Source organism: Pristiophorus japonicus, chromosome 4, assembly GCF_044704955.1.
Source record: "Pristiophorus japonicus isolate sPriJap1 chromosome 4, sPriJap1.hap1, whole genome shotgun sequence".
In the NCBI taxonomy this organism is placed as follows: Eukaryota; Metazoa; Chordata; class Chondrichthyes; family Pristiophoridae; genus Pristiophorus; species Pristiophorus japonicus.
The window spans coordinates 126,391,787-126,413,915 of record NC_091980.1 but is presented as its reverse complement, the minus strand read 5'-3'; the positions used below and the strand labels follow the sequence as shown (position 1 = coordinate 126,413,915).

The 22,129-nt window shown below is 47.3% G+C and overlaps 2 protein-coding genes across 4 annotated transcripts in view; one reads left to right on the top strand and one right to left on the bottom strand.

Moving 5' to 3' along the window:
* The window catches only part of LOC139263058 (dedicator of cytokinesis protein 2-like), a 770,661-nt gene that overhangs the window by 344,135 nt on the left and 404,397 nt on the right, over positions 1-22,129 (top strand). The window lies entirely within an intron of this gene.
* Positions 3,530-22,129, bottom strand: part of LOC139263059 (protein INSYN2B-like) — a 113,003-nt gene continuing 94,403 nt past the window's right edge. The window contains exon 3 of the mRNA XM_070878577.1: positions 3,530-3,716. Coding sequence (XP_070734678.1) covers positions 3,530-3,716 — 187 coding nt within the window. The remainder of the gene's footprint in view (positions 3,717-22,129) is intronic.

Below are 22,129 nucleotides of genomic sequence, written 5' to 3'. Positions count from 1 at the left end.
ATGAAAAAAAATCTACCTTCTGTGTTTATCTAACTCCCTTTTAAGTGTTGCGATTGACTCAACTTCAATAGCCACTTGTGGTAACATATTCCATATATTTGTAATCGTATGCATTAAATCACTTCTTCTAATCTCTCCTTCATGCTTTTAGTACTAATCCTGAGTCTACATCCACTTGTTACCGAAAGGCCGACCCATGCAAATAATTTACTGGTTATCTTTTCAAACCCTTTCCAAATTTTGAGCAGTTCTATTAGATCTCCTATTAAACCATCTCTGCTCCAGTTGAATAGAAACCTGTTTTTTTAAGTCTCTTATCATAATGATATCCTCTCATCCCTGATATCATCCGAGTGAATCCTTGTTGCATCTTTTCCATGGCTCCGATATCCTTTCTCTGGTTGTGTACCTAAAAGCAAATACAGTGCTCCAAAGGGTAAATTCAGTGCTGCTGCACTCTCTTGAGAAGCTATGATCAAAGGTCAGACAATTGGCACCACAGTGTTGTGACCCTACTCTGACCTGTGACCTCTTGGAGTATGGCTCCCCACTCGGGGTGCAGAATTGGTGAATTTGTGGACCAACTGATGTCTTATACAGATTCATCATCACTTCATTGCTTTTGCACTCAATGGCCCTATATTTAAAACCTAGAATCCCAACTGCAGCCTTGGCTCTCTGTGAGCCCTTCCACACTATTGAGGGGAAAGCTTGTAGGAAGATTAAGGGAGGTAAGACATTCCAGAGTTTAGCGTCCTGGGAAGGACTAGGTCTGGGTAAAAGAATAAGGGGCTGAATTTGATGTCCGTATCGCCCACTGCCATTGACATTCCTCCTCGAGTTGCGCCCAATGCCAGTTTCGATTTGGTCTGGAGAGGGCAGGAGGGGAGAACCACCGGGAACCTCCCGCTGATGTCAGATTGGTGTGGGCGGGAGTCGGCGCCAAAATGGGGGTGGACCGCTGCGAGGAGGCTGGTCTATCCCCGACGGTGAATATGAAGATCTGAAGAAAAAAATTAGTAAACACTTTTAAAAAAATTTCTTTACAGCGACTTACCTTGATGGGGTCCCCTAAAGGTCTTCCGATGTTTTTTTTGATGCTTTTTATTTGCAGCTTTTCAAACCTCTGTGGGCCCGACTCCATCCTCGGCAGCACTTGGGCGGCAAGCGCCTTTGCCGCCAAAAATGAGAGCTCTCGTCCGCTGCTGCCCAGATTGGCAGCATAAGTTCCTCTTTTGCCGCTGGCTGCCCTTTCAAGGACCTTTTTGCCGAAAACCCTGCCCAGAGTACCGTCAGGTATCTCAGCGGCCATCAGCGGTCCTTTCGGCGGCTCTTGGGCGGCCCTTGCCCTTCACTAATTTCGGCCACTAAGAATCCAAGAACATAAGAATTAGCAGGAGTAGACCATTTGGCCCCTCGAGCCTGCTCTGCTATTCAGTAAGATCACGGTTGATCTAGCTGAACTCCACTTGCCTGCACTATCCCCATATCCTTTGATTCCCTTAATATCCAAAAATCTATTGATCTCTGTCTTGAATATACTCAACATCTGAGCCTCCACAGCCGTCTGGGATAGAGAATTCCAAAGATTCACCACCCATTGAGTGAATAAATTTCTCCTCATCTCAGTCCTAAATGGCCAACAACCGTATTCTGAGACTGTGACCCCAGTTCTAGACTCCCCAGCCAGGGAAAACATCCTCCCTGCATCGACTCTGTCAAGCTCTGTAAGAATGTTGTATGTTTCAATGAGATCACCTCTTATTCTTCTAAACTCTAGATAATATAGGCCTCGTCTGCTGAATCTCTCCTCATAGGACAATCCCCCCATCCCAGGAATCAGCCTGGTGAATGTGCAACAAGTTTTGGTTTCCGTCACTGTTCAGACCTGTGTAAAAAGATGGACTTCTGTTAAAAGTTTAACACATTTTTAAAATAGATTGAGTTTGTGCAGCAGCAATCATTATGTTTGAGAGAGCCCCTGGCAGTAACCAGTATTGTGATTCTAAAACCAGTATCTGTTGCAGGACTTCTAGCTTGCCCACACTCTGAAAACTGTTCCTTTGCATCAATCCTGCTCATGGGCGGTGGGAGGCGGGGAGGAGGGGCTCTTGTTTTCTTACAATGCACATCACTCTCCCTCCGCCTTCTCTGCTCTCTCTTCTTCCTTTCACTATATCTCCCTTTGCATTTCGGTCTGTTTCTCCTCTGTTTATCAATCTTAGGGCATTTTTACGGGACGCTTTGCAGTGTTACAAAACTGCAGCCAAACCAATTTGAGCTTGCCATTTAAGTCAGACTGCCCATTAGCCTGTGACTGCTTGCTGGTGATATAAGGGACTGAATGTTTAATGTGCTCATGTGACATCTTTCTCTATCCATATTAATGCAGCCATTAACCCATTTATTTTAGATGAATTGGCGCCTCCATTAGGCAGATTGTCATACAAACATGTTCATACATTGTTATTACCAGCAATCACTTCTAGGCTACGAAGTATGAACTAGTCCTCGCACTTCCCTGCAATCATCATATTAATGTCATATCAAATGATGTATCTAACATGAACAAGCATGACTGATAAAATGTGGCTACCACATGCAGTGGTTGAGGCGAATAGCAAAGTTGTATTTAAAGGGAGCTACATGTGGAGAAAGAAACAGAAGGATAGGGAGGAATGAAGTAAGGTGGGAGGAGGCTGGTGAGGAGCATAAACACCAGCAAAGACCTTGTGTGCCGAATGGGCTGTTTCTGTGCTGTAAAACCTTTGTAAAAGCAGAACATGCTGGAGAAAAGGGCCCCTGTGACAATAAGAGGGACTAAGGTTTTTCGGTGGTATCGAGTAGAATGCCATGAAATATTAAGCAGTTGTTCTATGCATTTGCAGCACTCTCTGTTTCATTTCACAATCCAGCATGAGCAGATGCTTTGTTTAATGTACAATAGGGGCACCACTTATACACTGAGGGTGACACAAAACTGCAATGCTGAATATGCCATTAAAAAGGGATTGACCATTAAAAACACGTTTCCTTCGGTGCACACGCCAATAATGCATGAGGCTGTAATCATTATTATTGGACCGAATTTTTTCCCCCAACTGACTTGAAAGCTTAAATGCTCCACTACATCCATTATTGCTTTGTTTCATTCTGTTAAGTAATCAAAAATATTAGACAGAGTGCTGCATTAACCAATGTAGTTTTAAAATGATCCATCAGCTTGTGGTGGCCTTAATCTGTTGGAGGATATGGGTCACCTACACAAGTCAGATATTACTTCAGTGTGCAGTTCCATGACGTCGCATCAGTAGAATGGATGTCAGTGCAAATTCTCTCACCTCTACGCCCTTCACATCTTGCCTCTTTCCTTGCGCATAACCACGGTGACTGTGTTACTTGGCTCGCTTGATGCAATTGGCCACAGCTCACCCAAAACGCAGAAGGTGTCCCTCAGCGCCCTTTAATTTCCGAAAGTTGCAAGGGACAAAAAAAGCTCATTTCATGCAGTTATTTTGACAACGATCGTTCACAGACACCAAAAGCAGGCTTTCTTAGGCTTGCGTGCTTTACCCTTCAGCTCTTGTTTCTGACTAGTCTGTATGTCTGCGTTCCCTCTGGGTAGTTGCGGCTGGTGTGAACTTTCATCTTCGCTTTCCAGGGCTCGTAGAACTTGATGGAATCTGCCTTCCTGCTGTCTAAAGTCATATTCTACACTGGGGAAAAATACAGATAGATCAAATAAAACCGCTGCCAATTAAAATATAATGGTGTAAGTACCATAAGTTAATACCAGCAGTATGTGACAATTCTCTTCATTTTCTGTTTGCTTTCACTATTATTGGTGCCATGACACTGGCATTTTGCCTCTGGTAACCAAATCCATTCCTAGACTACTGGGACGAAAACCTCCTCTGTCTTTTAAGAGCTTTGGGCAGTCTCAGGCCAGCTTCCAGCAGGCATATGCCCATTGTACTAAAGAAACTATGCCAATTCTCCACTAATTGACAATCTCATATAGACTACATGAAGGCAGGGCTTTAGGCAATGGAAGAATTTCACACTGTTATCTTAAAGGTGATCTTTTGAGATTGGAGCTGTGCAGAGAGAGCTCTACTTTGTATCTAACCTGGCTATTCTTGACCTGGAAGAACTTGATGCTGCCACTGAATGCTTGAAAGTATTTTAGTACCTTGCCTTCATGAGGACAACATTTACTTGCGTGTAAGATAGTACGAATAACATTTGTTTTTGTCACGTTGATTTTGAAAGTCAAAAATCTCAAAAAAAATATTCTTTTTGACATTCAATCTCTTTCTTCCTGAATAGGATCAGATACATTGACCGGGAAATTACTTGGATTGCTCCTGTTCCGCCATCATTACCAACATAAACAGGCTTTCCACCGCAACTCCAGTGAAGTAATGCTGGTAGAATAAGTGTAGCATCAAACATACCCATCCATTGACATTGAGAATAGCCCAATGCCCAGAATGTTAGCGAGTTGTCTACCCCAAGTATCATTTTAAATATGGTTGTCATGGTTAATAGTGCAAATGCAGAAACCTTCAATTGATTTTAAGGCCATTGCGATAACACACTATTACTACTTCATCAGCTGCCTTCAGTATTTAAAGATTTAAATCGTCTTACCATTCAATCTCCTCACTTACATACATAAGCTAAGCTTCCAAAGACGATCTTAATAACAAAGGAATTTAATTCCTTCTGTGTATTATTTTTAGTTCCGTGGTAACCATATTTGGACTATGACCCAGTCTGCACTATTTTAACAGAATTGTTAACGTTAAATAAAGGAGTTAACATCTACCTTTAACTAAAGAAAGACTTGGATTTATATAACACTTTTCATGACCACTGGATGTCTCAAAGCACTTTACAGCCAATGAAGTAGTTTTGGAATGTAGTCGCTGTTGTAATGTAGAAAATGCAACAGCTAATGTGCGCACAAGCAAGCTCCCACAAGCAGCAATGTGATAATGACCAGATCATATATCTTTTTGTTATGCTGATTGAGGAATAAATATTGGCCAGGACACCAGGGATAACTCCCATGCTCTACTTTTACGTCCACTTGAGACCTCGGTTTAACGTCTCATTCAAAAGACGGCACCTCCGACAGTGCAGTGCTCCCTCAACACTACTCTGGAGTGTCAGCCTAGATTTTTTTGTGCTCGTGTCCCTGAAGTCTAACAGCCTTCTGACTCAAGAGGCGAGAATGCTACCCACTGAGTCACAGCTGACAGGAATTTAATAGCAAAAGCATTAATCAGCACACTATAAATAGTACACATAAAGGGAAATTAACTGCAAAATAATTTGAATTACCCTTATTACTTTATTTTGCCTCCACATTGGTGCATGAAGAATGCATAAAAGGTTTCTGAGCCATTTCAACATGTGAGCACCTACAGATTTCCGAAAAGAATGACTGACATTTCTTCACATTAACCAAAAGTAATTGAACCAAATATTTGATCTATATTTATCGATTCTTAGTAGTGGTCTTCGTCAGATGGCACATTCTGAAATTCACATGGAACCCAACATTCAAATTAGGTTTGGTCAGCACAAATAATACAAGATTATACAGACCTTTAGAGCCACTCACTTTTATCTTTCTCCAGGGAATTGGATATATACTTAAAAAGGAATAATTTACAGGGGAAAGAAAGGGGGAATGGGACCAATTGGAGAGCTCTTTCAAAGAACTGGCACAGGCAGGATGGGTTGAATGGCCTCCTTCTGTGCTGTAAGGTTCAGTGATCACACAAGAATTTTAAAATATGCTAAATGCAAAAGATCGTCTAACAACATGATGCTCGAGAATAAAAATTAAACTGGTGGTTGAGGACGAAATTCAGACTAGATATGAATTTTGCACCCCAACATGTGAAAACAACTGTTTGGATTATTTGCATGCCCTATAATAAGGGTGGGGAAGTAATTACTCCAGCTAAGTCAATTCCTATGTAAATAGTAAAGCGATATTCATGGAGTAAGCTCTCATAATAGGTGGCCAATTAATAGGCAAAAAAATATCACGGGAGTGTTTATCCGAATTCCCAATAATGATGGAGCAGAGAGATTTAGGAGTCCATGTACAGAAATCACTAAATGTTAGTGGACAGGTACAAAAATAATAAACTTTATCTCAAGGGGGCTGGAATATAAAGGGATGCAAGTTAGACTACAGTTGTACAAAGCTCTGGTTAGATCACCTCTGGAGTAATACCTTAAGCTCTGTGCACTGCACCCCAGGAAGGATATAATAGCCTTGGAAGGGTTGCAGCGCAGATTCACCAGAATTGCTCCAGGGTTAAAAGGGTTAAATTATTAGGACAGGATGCACAGACAAGGCTTGTATTGCCTGAAGTATAGAAGATTAAGGGGTGATCTAATTGTGGTGTTTAAGATGATTAAAGGATTTGATCGGGTAGATGGAGAGAAACTATCAGGGGTGGTGTCAGAACATACTGGAAATTTTGAACTCTTTCCCTCAAAAAACTGTCGAGGTTAAGTTAATTGAAAATTTCAAAATTGAAATCGATAGATTTTTCTCAGGTAAGGTTATCAAGAGATATGTAACAATGGTGGATAAGTGGAAGTAAGATACAAATCAGCCATGATCTAATTGAATGGCAGAACTTGCTCGGTGGCTGAATGGCCTATTCATGTTTCTATTTTCCTATGAACCTCATGTCATGTAAAACTCTGCAACATGAACACGAAAGATTAATATTTCCCCTAGGTCTTAGAACATAAGAAGTAGGAGCAAGAGCAGGCCAGGAGAGCCTTCTCCACTCGAATAAAGGCCTAGAAATTGGCCTCCTTAGCGCCTCCCATTATTGCTTCTGGGGGGGTGGTAACGGGGCAATAAATGAGTTCCAATTGTTGTGTTCTTAACACAGATGAGACTGCACACAGGGAGGTTAAAGTAACAGTGACCTTTATTAAGACACTCCAGAGTGAGGAAAATGCCTTAGGGGCCGGCTTATATACAGTGCTCCCAAGGGATGCTGGGATCTCTTGGGACTTCAGGGTATGAGCTCCCTGGTGGCGGAACATAGGAGTGCATGCTTTACAGATACACAACATCACTCCTCGCAAAGTCAAAGTGAAAACTATTTACAAGGTAAGGCAGTCGGGAGCCTTTGTTTCCTTGGTGGACCGCCTCGGTACAAATGTCTGTTCTGGTGTGTTGGCTGTGCTCTCGCTGGGCTGGCGTGTTGTTGGCCCTACAGGGCTGCTGGGTGAGTCTGGCCTTGCTGGGCTGTTGGGCGTGATGGGTTCGATTTCCTGGTCTGGGGTGGTGTCATTGATCCTTTGGGTGTGTGTTGTGGGCTCGAAAAAGGTGGTGTCTGCTGTGGTTTGTTCAGGGCAGTCTGTGAACCGCAGCCTCGTTTGGTCCAAGTGCTTTCTGCAAATTTGTCCATTGTCTAGTTTGACTACAAACACCCTACACCCTTCTTTAGCTATCACTGTGCGCGCGATCCACTTGGGACCATGTCCATAGTTTAGCACATATACAGGGTCATTCAGATCAATTTCCCGTGACACAGTGGCGCGACCATCGTTTACATTTTGTTGCTGCCGCCTGCTGGGGTGAACTAGCGAGAGCCTGGTTTTAAGTGTCCTTTTCATGAGTAGCTCAGCCGGGAGCACCCCTGTGAGCGAGTGGGGACTCGTGTGGTAGCTGAGCAGTACTCGGGACAGGCGGGTTTGGAGTGAGCCTTCTGTGACTTGTTTGAGGCTCTGTTTGATTGTTTGTACTGTCCACTCTGCCTGCCCATTGGAGGCTGGTTTAAACAGGGCAGAGATGACATGTTTGATCCCATTGCGGGTCATGAATTCTTTAAATTCGGCACTGGTGAAACATGGCCCGTTGTCGCTGACCAGTATGTCAGGCCGGCCATGGGTGGCAAACATGGCCCTCAGGCTTTCAATGGTGGCGGTGGCGGTGCTTCCCGACATTATTTCACATTCAATCCATTTTGAAAAAGCATCCACCACCACCAGGAACATTTTACCGAGAAATGGGCCCGCATAGTCGACATGGATCCTCGACCATGGTCTGGAGGGCCAGGACCACAAACTTAGTGGTGCCTTTCTGGGCGCGTTGCTCAACTGAGCACACACGCTGCATTGCCGTACACAGGATTCTAAGTCAGAGTCGATACCGGGCCACCACATGTGGGATCTGGCTATAGCTTTCATCATTACTATACCCGGGTGTGTGCTGTGGAGATCCGAGATGAACGTCTCCCTGCCCTTTTTGGGTAGCACTACGCGGTTACCACACAACAGGCAGTCTGCCTGAACAGCCAGCTCGTCTTTTTGCCGCTGCAACAGCTTGATTAGCTCTTGCATTTCAGCGGGGATGCTGGCCCAGCTCCCATGCAGTACACAGTTTTTTTACTAGAGACAGGAGAGGATCTTGGCTGGTCCAAGTCCTTATCTGGCGGGCCGTGACAGGTGATTTATCATTTTCAAATGCTTCCATGAACATCAACAAGTCTGCGGGCTGCGCCACCATCAACAAGTTTGCAGGCTGCGCCATTTCCACCCCCGTGGTGGGCAATGGTAGCCGACTGAGAGCATCCGCACAGTTCTCGGTGCCTGGCCTGTGGCGGATAGTATAGTTATACGCTGATAGCGCGAGTGCCCACCTTTGTATGCAGGCTGAGGCATTAGTATTTATTCCCTTGTTTTTAGTGAACAGGGATATGGGGGGCTTGTGATCGGTTTCCAGCTCAAATTTGAGGCCAAACAGGTACTGATGCATTTTCTTTACCCCGAACACACGCTAATCCCTCTTTCTCAATCATGCTGTAGGCCCTCCTGGCCCTAGACAAGATCCTGGAGTCATATGCAACAGGTTGCAACTTCCCCGCAACATTAGCTTGTTGTAATACACACCCAACTCCGTACGACGACGCATCACATGCTAGCACAAGTCTTTTACACGGGTTATACAATGCAAGCAGCTTGTTGGAGCATAAAATGTTTCTGGCTTTCTCAAAAGCAATTACTTGTTTTTTCCCCCATACCCAGCTCTCACCTTTATGCATGTAGGGGCTATAAGAGGGTGCTTAACCCCAGTAGGAAGTTACCAAAATAGTTGAGGAGTCCCAGGAATGACTGCAGCTCCGTGCCATTCTGTGGCCTGGGCACGTTCCTGATAGCCTCTGTCTTGGCGTCTGTGGGCCGAATGCCGTCCGCCGCGATCGTTCTCCCCAAAAACTCCACTTCTGTTGCCATGAAGACGCATTTCGACCTCTTCAGCCGCAGCCCTATGCGATCCAGTCGCTGGAGGACCTCCTCCAGGTTTTGTAGGTGCTCGACGGTGTCCCGACCCATGACCAATATGTCGTCCTGAAATACCACCATGCATGGTACCAACTTGAGTAGGCTCTCCATGTTTCTCTGGAAGATCGCTGCAGCCGACTGAATTCCAAACGGGCATCTATTGCAGATGAACAATCCCTTGTGCGTGTTGATGCAGGTGAGGCCCTTCGAAGACTCCTCCAGCTCCTGTGTCATGTAGGCCGAAGTCAGGTCGAGCTTGCTGAATGTCTTGCCTCCTGCTAGCGTCGCAAATAGTCGTCTGCCTCAGGTAGTGGGTATTGGTCCTGTAGCGAGAAACGATTAATAGTTACTTTATAATCGCCGCAAGTCCTGACTGTGCCATCACTTTTGAGTACTGGAACAATCGGGCTGTCCCACTCGCTGAATTCCACTGGGAAGATGATGCCCTCGCATTGCAGCCTGTCCAGCTAGATTTCCACTCTCTCCCTCACCACGTGAGGTATCGCTCGCGCCTTGTGGTGAATGTGTCTTGCCTCTGGGACCAAGTGGATCTGTACCTTTGCCCCAGAAAAGTTTCCAATGCCTGGCTCAAAAAGGAAATTTGTAAAGAACCTGGATACATGAGGTCTCATCGACATGTGATAGCGCTTGGATGTCATCCCAGCTCCAGCAGATTTTGCCCAGCCAGCTCCTTCCAAGCAATGTGGGGCCATCACCCGGGACAATCCAGAGTGGCAGTTTGTGCATCGTGCCCTCGTAGGTTACCTTGACCATGGCGTTGCCCAGGACAGTGATAAGCTCTTTGGTGTACGTTCTCAGTTTTGTGTGGATGGGGCTCAGGGCTGGTCTGAGTGCCTCGTTGCACCACAGTCTCTCAAACATCTTTTTATTCATGATGAATTGGCTAGCACCAGTGTCCAGTTCCATGGCTACGGGTAAGCCATTCAATTTTACAGTTAGCATTAGAGGTGGACATTTCATCGAAAATGTGTCCACCCCATGTACTTAGCATCTGCCTCCTCTTTCTGAGGCTCGAAATTGCTTTGATCCACCATGGACAGATCTTCCTGTGCCATGTGGTGATTAGCAGGTTTTGCAGAGCTTGCAGCTCATCTGCAAGCTCATTGGAGGTGCCCCATTGTTCCTCTGCTCTTGCAAACATACGCTTTGAAGCGGCATGAATAGGCTGAATGGAAGCGTCCACAACGCCAACAAGGTGTGAATTGTCTTGCATTCATCCTTTGTTGCAGACTCTGAGTTATCTGGGTCACCTGAGGCCTGCTGGCAGTTGCAGACTTGTGGTTTCTGCCCTGTACATTTCTGTTCGCAAACACAGTTCTAGTTAATTTATGAACATTGCTAGCACTTGTGTGCTGAGAGATTTGTTTGGTGTTATCGCTGGTGGACATAAATGCCTGTCTTATCGTATTGGCCTCACTGAGGGTCGGTGTCTCTACAGTCAAAAGTTTTCGTAGGATGGTCTCGTGGCCAATGCCCAGTACAAAAAAAGTCTCTGAGCATTTGCTCCAGGTAGCCATCAAACTCACATTGTCCTGCAAGTCGCCTTAGCTCGGCGACGTAGCTCGCCACTTTCTGTCCTTCAGATCGCTGGCACATGTAGAACCAATACCTCGCCATTAGCACGCTCTCCCTTAGGTTAAGATGCTCCCGAACCAGTGAACACAGCTCCTCATATGACTTATCTGTTGGTTTCACCGGAGCCAGAAGATTCTTCATGAGGCTGTAGGTCGGTACCCCACAGACCGTGAGGAGGATCGCTCTCTTTTTTGCAGCGCTTCCTTCTCCTTCCAGCTCGTTGGCTACAAAGTACTGGTCTAGCCGTTCGACATAGGCTTCCCAGTCCTCACCCTCCGAGAACTTCTCCAGGATGCCCACAGTTTGCTGCATCTTTGCGTTGGATTCGTATACTCTTCGCCAGTTATTGTGTCCCTAACACAGGGAGGTTAAAGTAACAGTGACCTCAGTCTTTATTAAGACACTCCAGGGTGAGGAACAGGCCTTAGGCGCTGGTTTATACATGGTGCTCCCAAGGGATGCTGGGATCCCTTGGGACTTCAGTGGATGCGTTCCCTGGTGGCAGAACATGGGAGTGCATGCTTTGCAGATACACAACACTGACCAGGCGCAGTGATAATTCGACTCCCGCCATGTTCGACGGGAGGTTTGCTGCGGCGTTGTGCCACGATCTCCTTCTCCCTTGTGACGTCATGGTCGTACACATCGTCCTGGTAGCGCTCCGGCCTCGAACGTGGGTTCCAACCCCTGCAGCTTCGCCGGCCGAAAACATCGGCAGCTGCGGGAGGTGTCCATCGGGAGGCCGGGTGCTTCGGGGGCGTTGCTTAAAGGTGAGATAGCCAAGACAAGTCAAAATTAAAATTGATCTTCTTTCTTTCGGGTTTCTGGCTGGGCTTCTTTGCCCGCGATCAATCAGCCCGGCACGCTGCTTGAATGTGTTGGGCTGATCGGGCGAGATCGTGGCTGCTGTCAGGGAGAGGTAGTTTTTTTTTGCAGAACCTGCAGCGATGGCCCTTCCCTTTAAGAGAGGGAAGGAGCCTTTCAACACTACAACGCTGCTCTGCTTACAGCCAATTGTGCTCCAGGAAGGCAGTGGAGCGTTAAATCAGATGCTTCACTTCCTTCCTAATTTTTTCTACTTTTAAAAGTTAACACCCCAAACTCGGTGCTCCTGAATTTCTCCTCCATAAGCTTTTGTTTTGCTCTTAATATTATATTAAACCAGTTTTTTTTTGAATGAAGGGTTAAACAACACACACCAATTTTGGTGGCATCTCTTCAAATATCTACTAATCTGTGAGGATAAAACATCCCACAATCTTTAGTGTTGCACAAGGCTTGCCAATTTTTGCCCTCACAAACTGTAGTCTGAATGCAATTAAGTTGTTGAATTAATTAAACAGTGTATTCCATGGTGAGTCAACTTTATTAACTTAGTTGCATTTAAATGAGCTGTTTTGAACAAGCTCAATTACATTTTCTGAAGGGATTATATCATGGATTTAGTCTTGTCACTGATCTCTGAACTCGCTCTAAGAGATACATTTTTGATGGTACTGTGCCTAAAATGGCAGATGTATTTGCTAAATGTGGTCTTATCAATGAATTATGCTGGTTAAAATATCTTATGATCAAATGCCTTCAAGAGAGCTTGGATTAGCCTTGTTGAGACCTCATCATCCTTGAGGGTAAATTTTGTGTGTTCTCACATCGATTTTATGAGGTATAGTTGGGGGGGTGGGGGAGCGGTGTTGACGGAGACCACACTACTGTCATTCATCGACTGTCATTGCATAATTAGTAATGTTCGGTTCCATGCCAAATTTCATGAATTTGGGTGGTGCTCCATCCACAGCACCATCTTACTGGTGAAAACTGAGCACACTGGAGTCTTGCCGATATCACCGGTTCAATTAGAACCTTCACTGAGTTTAACTCTTTCTCCTCACAAAAGCAATTCAGTTTCTATATAGAGTCCCATATGGGTGCCAGTAGCAAGTCCTTATCAGTGTCAGCTGTGGTTCAGTAGATAGCACTTTTGCGTCTGAGTCAGAAGGTTGGAGGTTCAAGTCCCACTCCAGGAACTTGAGCACAAAATAATCTTGACTAACACTCCCCCCTGCTGAGGGAGCACTGCACTGTCGGAGGTGCTGTCTTTTGGATGAGACATTAACCAGAGGAGAGCATCTGCTGCCATCCTTCATTCTTATCTCCCCCGCCCCCCAAGTGTTTAAGCTCCCCCTGGCCCTAATAGTGGGAGCATATCCTACCCCTAAAGTGTATCCCTTACCTCTAAAACCCATGCTGCAAGAGTAGCTACTGGGTCCACTGCACATCCCCCGACCATGCCTCCTCACCTTCATCTATGAGCGCCGGACTTACCTTCCAGATCGACTTTCCTGCTGCCAAAACTTTCCACCTGGACCTTCCTACCACCAAGCTTTTCACTCCCCACTGGACGTGGCCGACTCAGATACTTCACCCGATCGCCGACGGTGTCTGGTGAGCCTCCGACCAGCTCCGACCACAGGTTTAGGCCCTACCTTCTCTCTTCGCCCTCATGTTCGGGCCTGCCTCCCTCCGGCGAACTCCTGGCCTTCCTCCATCTGGCGTCATTCTGGCCTCCCTCCGGCAACCTCCTGGCCTTCCTCCCTCCCTCTGGCGTCGTTCTGGCCTCCCTCTGGCCGCTCAGTTGCGGAGTCGCTGGCGAGCACATGCTGCACACAATGACCTCTCCTCCTTCCACGAAGTGGACCACTAGCCATCCCAATGCCTGCCCTCAGCCAGGAGCTAACACCTGGAAGAAGGAAGCATTACCTCAAATCTCTTACCCCCTACTTTCCACGCCTCGGATCTCTCATCATCTCACCAAAGGGCGCTGCTCAACACCGAGCTTACGGCTCGCATCCCACCGTAGGCAACTAGGCCCATACTGTAGAGCCTGGTCTCCAATTGTCTTGGACCCCCTTGTCACTAGACCAAGACCTTGCTCTGCTAAGCCCATGTGGTAGCCGGTGAGCAACGGCCACCGCACGTTAAAAGAACTCACGCACAGGCATCATCCATCCTTCAAAATGAAGTTCAGGACCTGGAATGTCAGGATCCTCATGGACAACCCCAACAGCGACAGACCGGAACGTCGCACCGCCATCATTGCCCAGGAACTCAGACGCTTCGACGTCGACATCGCCGCCCTAAGTGCAACCTGGCGGGCAGAGGAAGGCCAGCTCAAAGTACAAGGTGGAGGTTACAGATTCTTCTGGAAAGGCAAACCAGAAGAAGAATGCTGGCTCCATGGAGTTGGCTTCACCATCAAGAATGAGCTGGTCGGCCGCCTCAGAGACTCCTCCTGCGGGAACGTCTCATGACTCTCTGGCTCATCCTATCCCGGAACCAGTGCGTCACAGTTATCAGTGTGTATGCCCCAACACTCGACACAACAGACAAGACCAAAGAGGAATTCTATTCCAGCCTCGAACAATCCCTGTCCCGAGTCCCTATGGATGACAAACTGATCCTCCTCGGCAACTTCAATGCCAGAGTTGGTAGAGACACAGACCTCTAGGGAGGTATGATCGGCAGATAGGGGTTAGGGAAAATCAATGCCAGCGGTATCCTGCTCCTGAAAAAATGTCTAGAACATGACCTTGTCATCACCAACATCTTGTTCCATCAGAGGGACAAGTACAAGGCATTGTGGCAACAGCCTCGCTCCAAGCACTGGCACCTGCTCGATTACATCATCGTCCGAGCGAGAAATCGCAAGGACATGCGCATGACCCATGCCATGACAGGAGCTGATGACTGCTGGATGAACCACTGCCTAATCCACTCCATCATTAACATCAATGTAGCACCAAAGCGACGATGGCAACAGAAGCAATGCTGCAGAAAAATCAACGCCGGGGCACTCAGACCCAGTCAAGAAACCTTTTACAGCCAGCACCTCACTGCCAACCTGGCAACTCTCGATGACTCCGAGACGCAAAATGCCCACAGCGCTTGGTCTGCCCTCCAGGCCACCATAACCAGCGCCTGCGAAGAGATGCTCAGTCAGTCAACCAGGAAACACCAATACTGGTTTGACGAGTATTACCAGGAGATCCAGGAGCTAGTAAGCCACAAGTGCAAGTTTCTGAACTTAAAGCAGCAACCCAATTTGGGAACAGCAAAGCAGCTCTACAGGTGGCTGAAGGCCGAGGTCCAAAAAAAAAGCCGCGACCTAAAGACTAAATTTTGTATGTGTAAACACTCAGCACTCTGTTAGTGACTCCACGAGGCAGGGGTATGGCACTTGAACTGTATAGACTGTAGTCCTTTATTGCAGCTCTTAGCATGAGGACACCAAGAGGTGAGCTCCTTTTTATACTTGGTTACCTGCAGTGTACAGGTGACCCTTAGATCTCCAGCAACAGCACCCTCTGGTGTACAGGTATGTTATATACAGGGTGACGGTACATTCAGTCTAGTGTTACAGTATATCATTGACATGCATACATAACAACACTCCCCATAAACCTTTTCCAAGTCCTTATTGCCATGACATGGGGGGGTGATCAATAGTGGGCTGTGGGAGGTTATGGTGAGGGTTGTGTGGGTGCCAGGTGAGATTCTGGCTGCCCTCATCCATTTCCTCCCTCTCACACACAGACCATGTGGATGTCACTATTGGAGGATTCCTCAGTGGTGGAGCCAGTGCAATGGGCAAGGTACAGACACTGTAGACTGGGTAAGTAGTGGTGTTTGGTGGTGGGCAGGGCCACAGGGCTGTGTGGACTCCTTGTCCTCCATTGGTGGTGGAAGTCTGGTCATCATAGCGTCCGCCGGGAAAGCTGAAGGTACTGGCCTCTCACTCCCGGTGCTGGCCCTAGTGGCCAGGGGGTGTAGGGCCGATCTGGGGTAGGTTTCCAGTAGTGGTGGCTGTTCTGCCCATTGACCGCTGTCCCTGCAGTGGGTTTGCTCCCACTGGGTGTGTGTGAGCCCTTCCTGGGGCATCACATTTGGAGGAGGCCCTCATGACCGATTCCAATAACGAAAATGTCCCTTAGTGCTTCGGTGAGGTGGTCGCCAAAATCACACGGTGCAGCCAACCTTCTTAGATCTGCAGCATATTTCGCAATTTCTTGGCCTTCAGGTCGCCGGTAAGTGTAAAACTGGTGCCTGGCTGTGAGGATGCTCTCTTTGGATTTCAGTTGCTCTTGTATTAAAGTTATGAGCTCCGCATATCTCTTGGTTGTTGTCTTTGCTTGGGCTAGCAGGTCCCTGACAAGGCCATGGATAGTGGGCTCACAGCTGCTGAGTAGGATGGCCCTGCGCTTGTTCGCCAGCGTGGCTGGTGAGTCCCCATCCAGGTCATTCATGATGAAGAAGTGGTCTAACCTTTCCATGAAGGTTCCCAATCTTCCCCATCAGTGAATTGTTGGAAGTTGTTGAGATTAGACATGTTGTGCGTGGAATTCCTCACCTCCTCGCCAGTTGTTGTTTGTGTAAGCACTCTGTTAATGCCTCCACGAGGCAGGGATATGGCACTTGAACTGTATAGACTGCAGTCCTTTATTGCAGCTCCTAGCGTGAGGACACCAAGAGGTGAGCTCCCTTTTATACTTTGTTACCTGCAGTGTACAGGTGACCCTTAGGTCTCCAGCAGCAGCACCCTCTGGTTATTAGGTATGGTATATACAGGGGGAAGGTACATTCAGGTCTAGTATTACAGTACATCATTGACATGCATGCATACATAACATAAATGGTGGGTGTAGAAAGCACAGGAGATCTAGCAGCTGGCCGACAGCCATGACATGCGAGGATTCTTCACCACAATTAAGTCCACCTACAGACCAAGCACCCAAGGCCCCACCCCACTGCTGGCTGAGAATGGAGAGGCACTCATTTAGGACACTGAGGCAGTCAGGATCCGCTGGAAGGAGCATTTAGAAGATCTCCTTAACCAATACTCTGCTTTCGACACGAGTGTCCTCGACTCCATCCCGCAGCATGCTACCCGCCACCATCTCAGCAAAACCCCAACCCTGCACAAGGTATTAAAGGCCATCCATCAGCTCAAGAACAACAAGGCATCAGGAGCAGATGGAAACCCCGCTGAGGCACTAAAGTATGATGGAGAAGCACTATTGACACGAATGCATGACCTCATTTTTCTTATCTGGAAGGAAGAGAGAATGCCGGGAATCTCAGAGATGCCGTAATCGTGACCATCTTCAAAAAAGGGGACACGTCCGACAGTGGCAACGACAGAGGAATCTCCCTGCTGTCAGCCACTGGGAAAGTCATCGCAAGAATCCTCCTCAACCGTTTTCTTCCTGTGGCTGAAGAGTCACAATGTGGATTCCGTCCACTAAGGGGCATGATGGACCTGATCTTTACTGCGCGACAACTGAAAGAGAAATGCAGGGAACAGCACCAACCCTTGTACATGGCCTTCTTTGACCTCACAAAGGCTTTTGACTGTCAACTGCGAGGGACTATAGAGCGTCCTCCTCCATTTCAGCTGCCCCCAAAAGTTTGTCACCATTCTCCGTCTGCTCCACAACGACATGCAAGTCGTGATCCTGACCAACAGATCCACCATAGACCCAATCAACGTGTGGACCGTGGTCAAGCAGGGCTGCATCATCGACCAATGCTCTTCTCGATCTTCCTTGCTGCAATGCTCTATCTCACTCTCAACAAGCTCCGCACTAGAGTGGAATTAAACAGTAGAACCAGTGGCAACCTGTTCAACCTTCATCGCCTCCAGGCTAGATCCAAGGTCGTCCCACCTTCTGTCATCGAACTATAGTATGCGGACGACGCTTGCATCTGCGCACATTCAGAGGCCGAACTCCCAAGTTATCGTCAACATCTTCATCGAGGCGTATGAAAGCATGGGCCTTCGATGAAACATCCGTAAGACAAAAGTCCTCCGCCAACCTGACCCCACCACACAGCACTGCCCCTCGGTCAGCAAAATCCACGGCGCGGCCTTGGACAATGTGGACCACTTTCCATACCTCGGGAGCCTACTTTCAGCAAGGGCAAACATCAACAACGAGGTCCAACACCGCCTCCAGTGTGCCAGTGCAGTCTTCGGTCGCCTGAGGAAGAGAATGTTTGAAGACCAAGAACTCAAATCTGGCACCAAGCTTATGGTCTCCAGAGCAGTAGTGATAACTGCCCTCTTATCGGAGATGTGGATTATATTCAGTAGACACCTCAAAGCGATGGAGAAGTAACACCAGCACTGCCTCTGCAAGATCCTGCAAATTCATTGGGAGGACGGATGCACCAACATCAGTGTTCGCGATTAGGTCAACATCCCCAGCATCAAAACACTGACCACACTTGAACAGCTCCGTTGGGCGGGCCACATCGTCCACATGCCTGACACAAGATTTCCAAAGCAAGCGCTCTACTCGGAACTCCTACACGGTAAGCGAACCCCAGGTGGACAAAGGAAATGATTCAAGGACACCCTCAAAGCCTCCTTGATAAAGTGCAACATCCCCACCAGCACCTGGGAATCCCTGGCCAAAGACCGCCCTAAGTGGAGGAAGAGCATCCGGGAGGGCGGTGAGCACCGCGAGCACCTCGAGTCCCGTAGCCAAGAGCATGCAGAAATCAATCACAGTCAACAGAAGGAGCATGAGGCAAACCAGACTCCTCACCCATCCTTTCCTTCTTGACCAATATTTATCCCTCAATCAACATAACAAAAACAAATTATCTTGTCATTATCATATTGCTGTTTGTGGGAGCTTGCTGTGCGCAAATTGGCTGCCGTGTTTCCTACATTATAATAATGACTACACTGCAAAAGTACCTTGTTGGCTGTAACGTGCTTTGAGACGTCCGGTGGTCATGAAAGGTGCTGTATAAATCCTAGTCTTTCTTTCTTTTTTCACTTAAGAGACAAACCTGTGTGTCTAGCTGATGCTTTCTTCCACAGGGAAGCCGATGAAGGTGTTACCTTTGCCGAGTGTGCATGCTGCAAACTACCTGATGTGCTAGGTGTTTGCTCAGGTGCCTTGGAAGCATGAGGTAGTGTGAAAGCCTCATGGCCTTCACTTCTATGGGAAGAGGAATTCCTGGTGTCGCGTGCAGATTGTTGGCCTGCAGGTGGCTCAGCTCTGGGGCAGCCTGTCTTGTGAAGTGGAGAGAATGAAAACAGACTCCTCTGACATGTCCCATTTAAAGAGCCAAGGGAAGTGTTGCATGTAGACAGAATGCCTGAGGGATCATTGGGCCCTTAAAACCTCCACTTTCTTATTTCAATCATGCAGCTTGTTTGGAATTCCGGATTGGACAGCCATCCTTTCCACTGCCTCAGAACTCCCAAAGGAATTACCCAAGCAGTAACCAAGGATAATGAAGAGACATATTGACCAGCATAAAACTCCCAAAAAATAATTTTAAAATGGCGATGTACCCAGAAAAACTAACCAATGCCTGAAGTAAAATTCAGCCAAGGGTACATAAAAATGCAAAAAGAAAAGCAACAAAATAATTGAAAACCATTATCTTCTCCCTATAAACAGGCTACTGCAGTAGAATAGTTCCTAAACAGCCCTGGATGCTCCGTTTTTATTTACTGTGGCCGGAGCCTTGCTGAAATCGTAGAGTTCAGAACACAACCATTTTACACAAGATTTAACTATTAGAATGATCCTGTGCATGCCTGTAGCGTAGCCTAATTTTGTGAAATCGGACGGCCTACCATTTGGGGAATCTGAGGGGGAATCTCAGAAATGCCGTAATCGTGACCATCTTCAAAAAAGGGGACACGTCCGACAGTGGCAACTACAGAGGAATCTCCCTGCTGTCAGCCACTGGGAAAGTCATCGCAAGAATCCTCCTCAACCGTTTTCTTCCTGTGGCTGAAGAGTCACAATGCGAATTCCGTCCACTAAGGGGCATGATGGACATGATCTTCACCACGCGACAACTGAAAGAGAAATGCAGGGAACAGCACCAACCCTTCTTTGACCTGACAAAGGCCTTTGACTGTCAACCGCGAGGGACTATGGAGCATCCTCCTCCGTTTCAGCTGCCCCCAAAAGTTTGTCACCATTCTCCGCCTGCTCCACGACGACATGGATCCTGACCAACAGATCCACCACAGACCCAATCCACGTGTGGACCGTGGTCAAGCAGGGCTGCATCATCGACCAATGCTCTTCTCGATCTTCCTTGCTGCAATGCTCTATCTCACTCTCAACAAGCTCCGCACTAGAGTGGAATTAAACAGTAGAACCAGTGGCAACCTGTTCAACCTTCATCGCCTCCAGGCTAGATCCAAGGTCGTCCCACCTTCTGTCATCGAACTATAGTATGCGGACGACGCTTGCATCTGCGCACATTCAGAGGCCGAACTCCCAAGTTATCGTCAACATCTTCATCGAGGCGTATGAAAGCATGGGCCTTCGATGAAACATCCGTAAGACAAAAGTCCTCCGCCAACCTGACCCCACCACACAGCACTGCCTCTCGGTCAGCAAAATCAACGGCGCGGCCTTGGATAATGTGGACCACTTTCCATACCTCAGGAGCCTACTTTCAGCAAGGGCAAACATCAACAACGAGGTCCAACACCGCCTCCAGTGTGCCAGTGCAGTCTTCGGTCGCCTGAGGAAGAGAATGTTTGAAGACCAAGAACTCAAATCTGGCACCAAGCTTATGGTCTCCAGAGCAGTAGTGATACCTGCCCTCCTATCGGAGATGTGGATTATATACAGTAGACACCTCAAAGCGATGGAGAAGTAACACCAGCACTCCCTCTGCAAGATCCTGCAAATTCATTGGGAGGACGGATGCACCAACGTCAGTATTCTTGATCAGGTCAACATCCCAGCCTCAAAGCACTGACCACACTCGATCAGCTCCGTTGGGCGGGCCACATCGTCCACATTCCCGACACGAGACTACCAAAGCAAGCGCTCTACTCGGAACTCCTACACGGTAAACGAACCCCAGGTGGACAGAGGAAATGATTCAAGGACACCCTCAAAGCCTCCTTGATAAAGTGCAACATCCCCACCAGCACTTGGGAATCCCTAGCCAAAGACCACCCTAAGTGGAGGAAGAGCATCCGGGAGGGCGATGAGCACTGCGAGCACCTCGAGTCCGGTAGCCAAGAGAATGCAGAAATCAATCACAGATGGCAGAAGGAGCGTGCGACAAACCAGACTCCTCACCCATCCTTTCCTTCCTGGCCAATATTTATCCCTCAATCAACATAACAAAAACAAATTATCTTGTCATTATCACATTGCTGTTTGTGGGAGCTTGCTGTGTGCAAATTGGCTGCCGCGTTTCCTACATTATAATAATGACTACACTGCAAAAGTACCTTGTTGGCTGTAACGTGCTTTGAGACGTCCGGTGGTCATGAAAGGTGCTGTATAAATCCTAGTCTTTCTTTCTTTCTTCACTTAAGAGACAAACCTGTGTGTCTAGCTGATGCTTTCTTCCACAGGGCAGCCGATGAAGGTGTTACCTTTGCCGAGTGTGCATGCTGCAAACTACCTGATGTGCTAGGTGTTTGCTCAGGTGCCTTGGAAGCATGAGGTAGTGTGAAAGCCTCATGGCCTTCACTTCTATGGGAAGAGGAATTCCTGATGTCGCGTGCAGATTGTTGGCCTGCAGGTGGCTCAGCTCTGGGGCAGCCTGTCTTGTGAAGTGAAGAGAGTGAAAACAGACTCCTCTGACATGTCCCATTTAAAGAGCCAAGGGAAGTGTTGCATGTAAACAGAATGTCTGAGGGATCATTGGGCCCTTAAAACCTCCACTTTCTTATTTCAATCATGCAGCTTGTTTGGAATTCCTGATTGGACAGCCATCCTTTCCACTGCCTCAGAACTCCCAAAGGAATTACCCAAGCAGTAATCAACGATAATGAAGAGACGTATTGACCAGCTTAAAACTCCCAAAAAATAATGTTAAAGTGGCTATGTACCCAGAAAAACTAACCAATGCCTGAAGTAAAATTCAGCCAAGGGTACATAAAAATGCAAAAAGAAAAGCAACAAAATAATTGAAAACCATTATCTTCTCCCTATAAACAGGCTACTGCAGTGGAATAGTTCCCAAACAGCCCTGGATGCTCCATTTTTATTTACTGTGGCCGGAGCCTTGCCGAAATCGTAGAGTTCAGAACACAACCATTTTACACAAGATTTAACTATTAGAATGATCCTGTGCATGCCTGTAACGTAGCCTAATTTTGTGAAATCGGACGGCCTACCATTTGGGGAATCTGAGGGGGAAT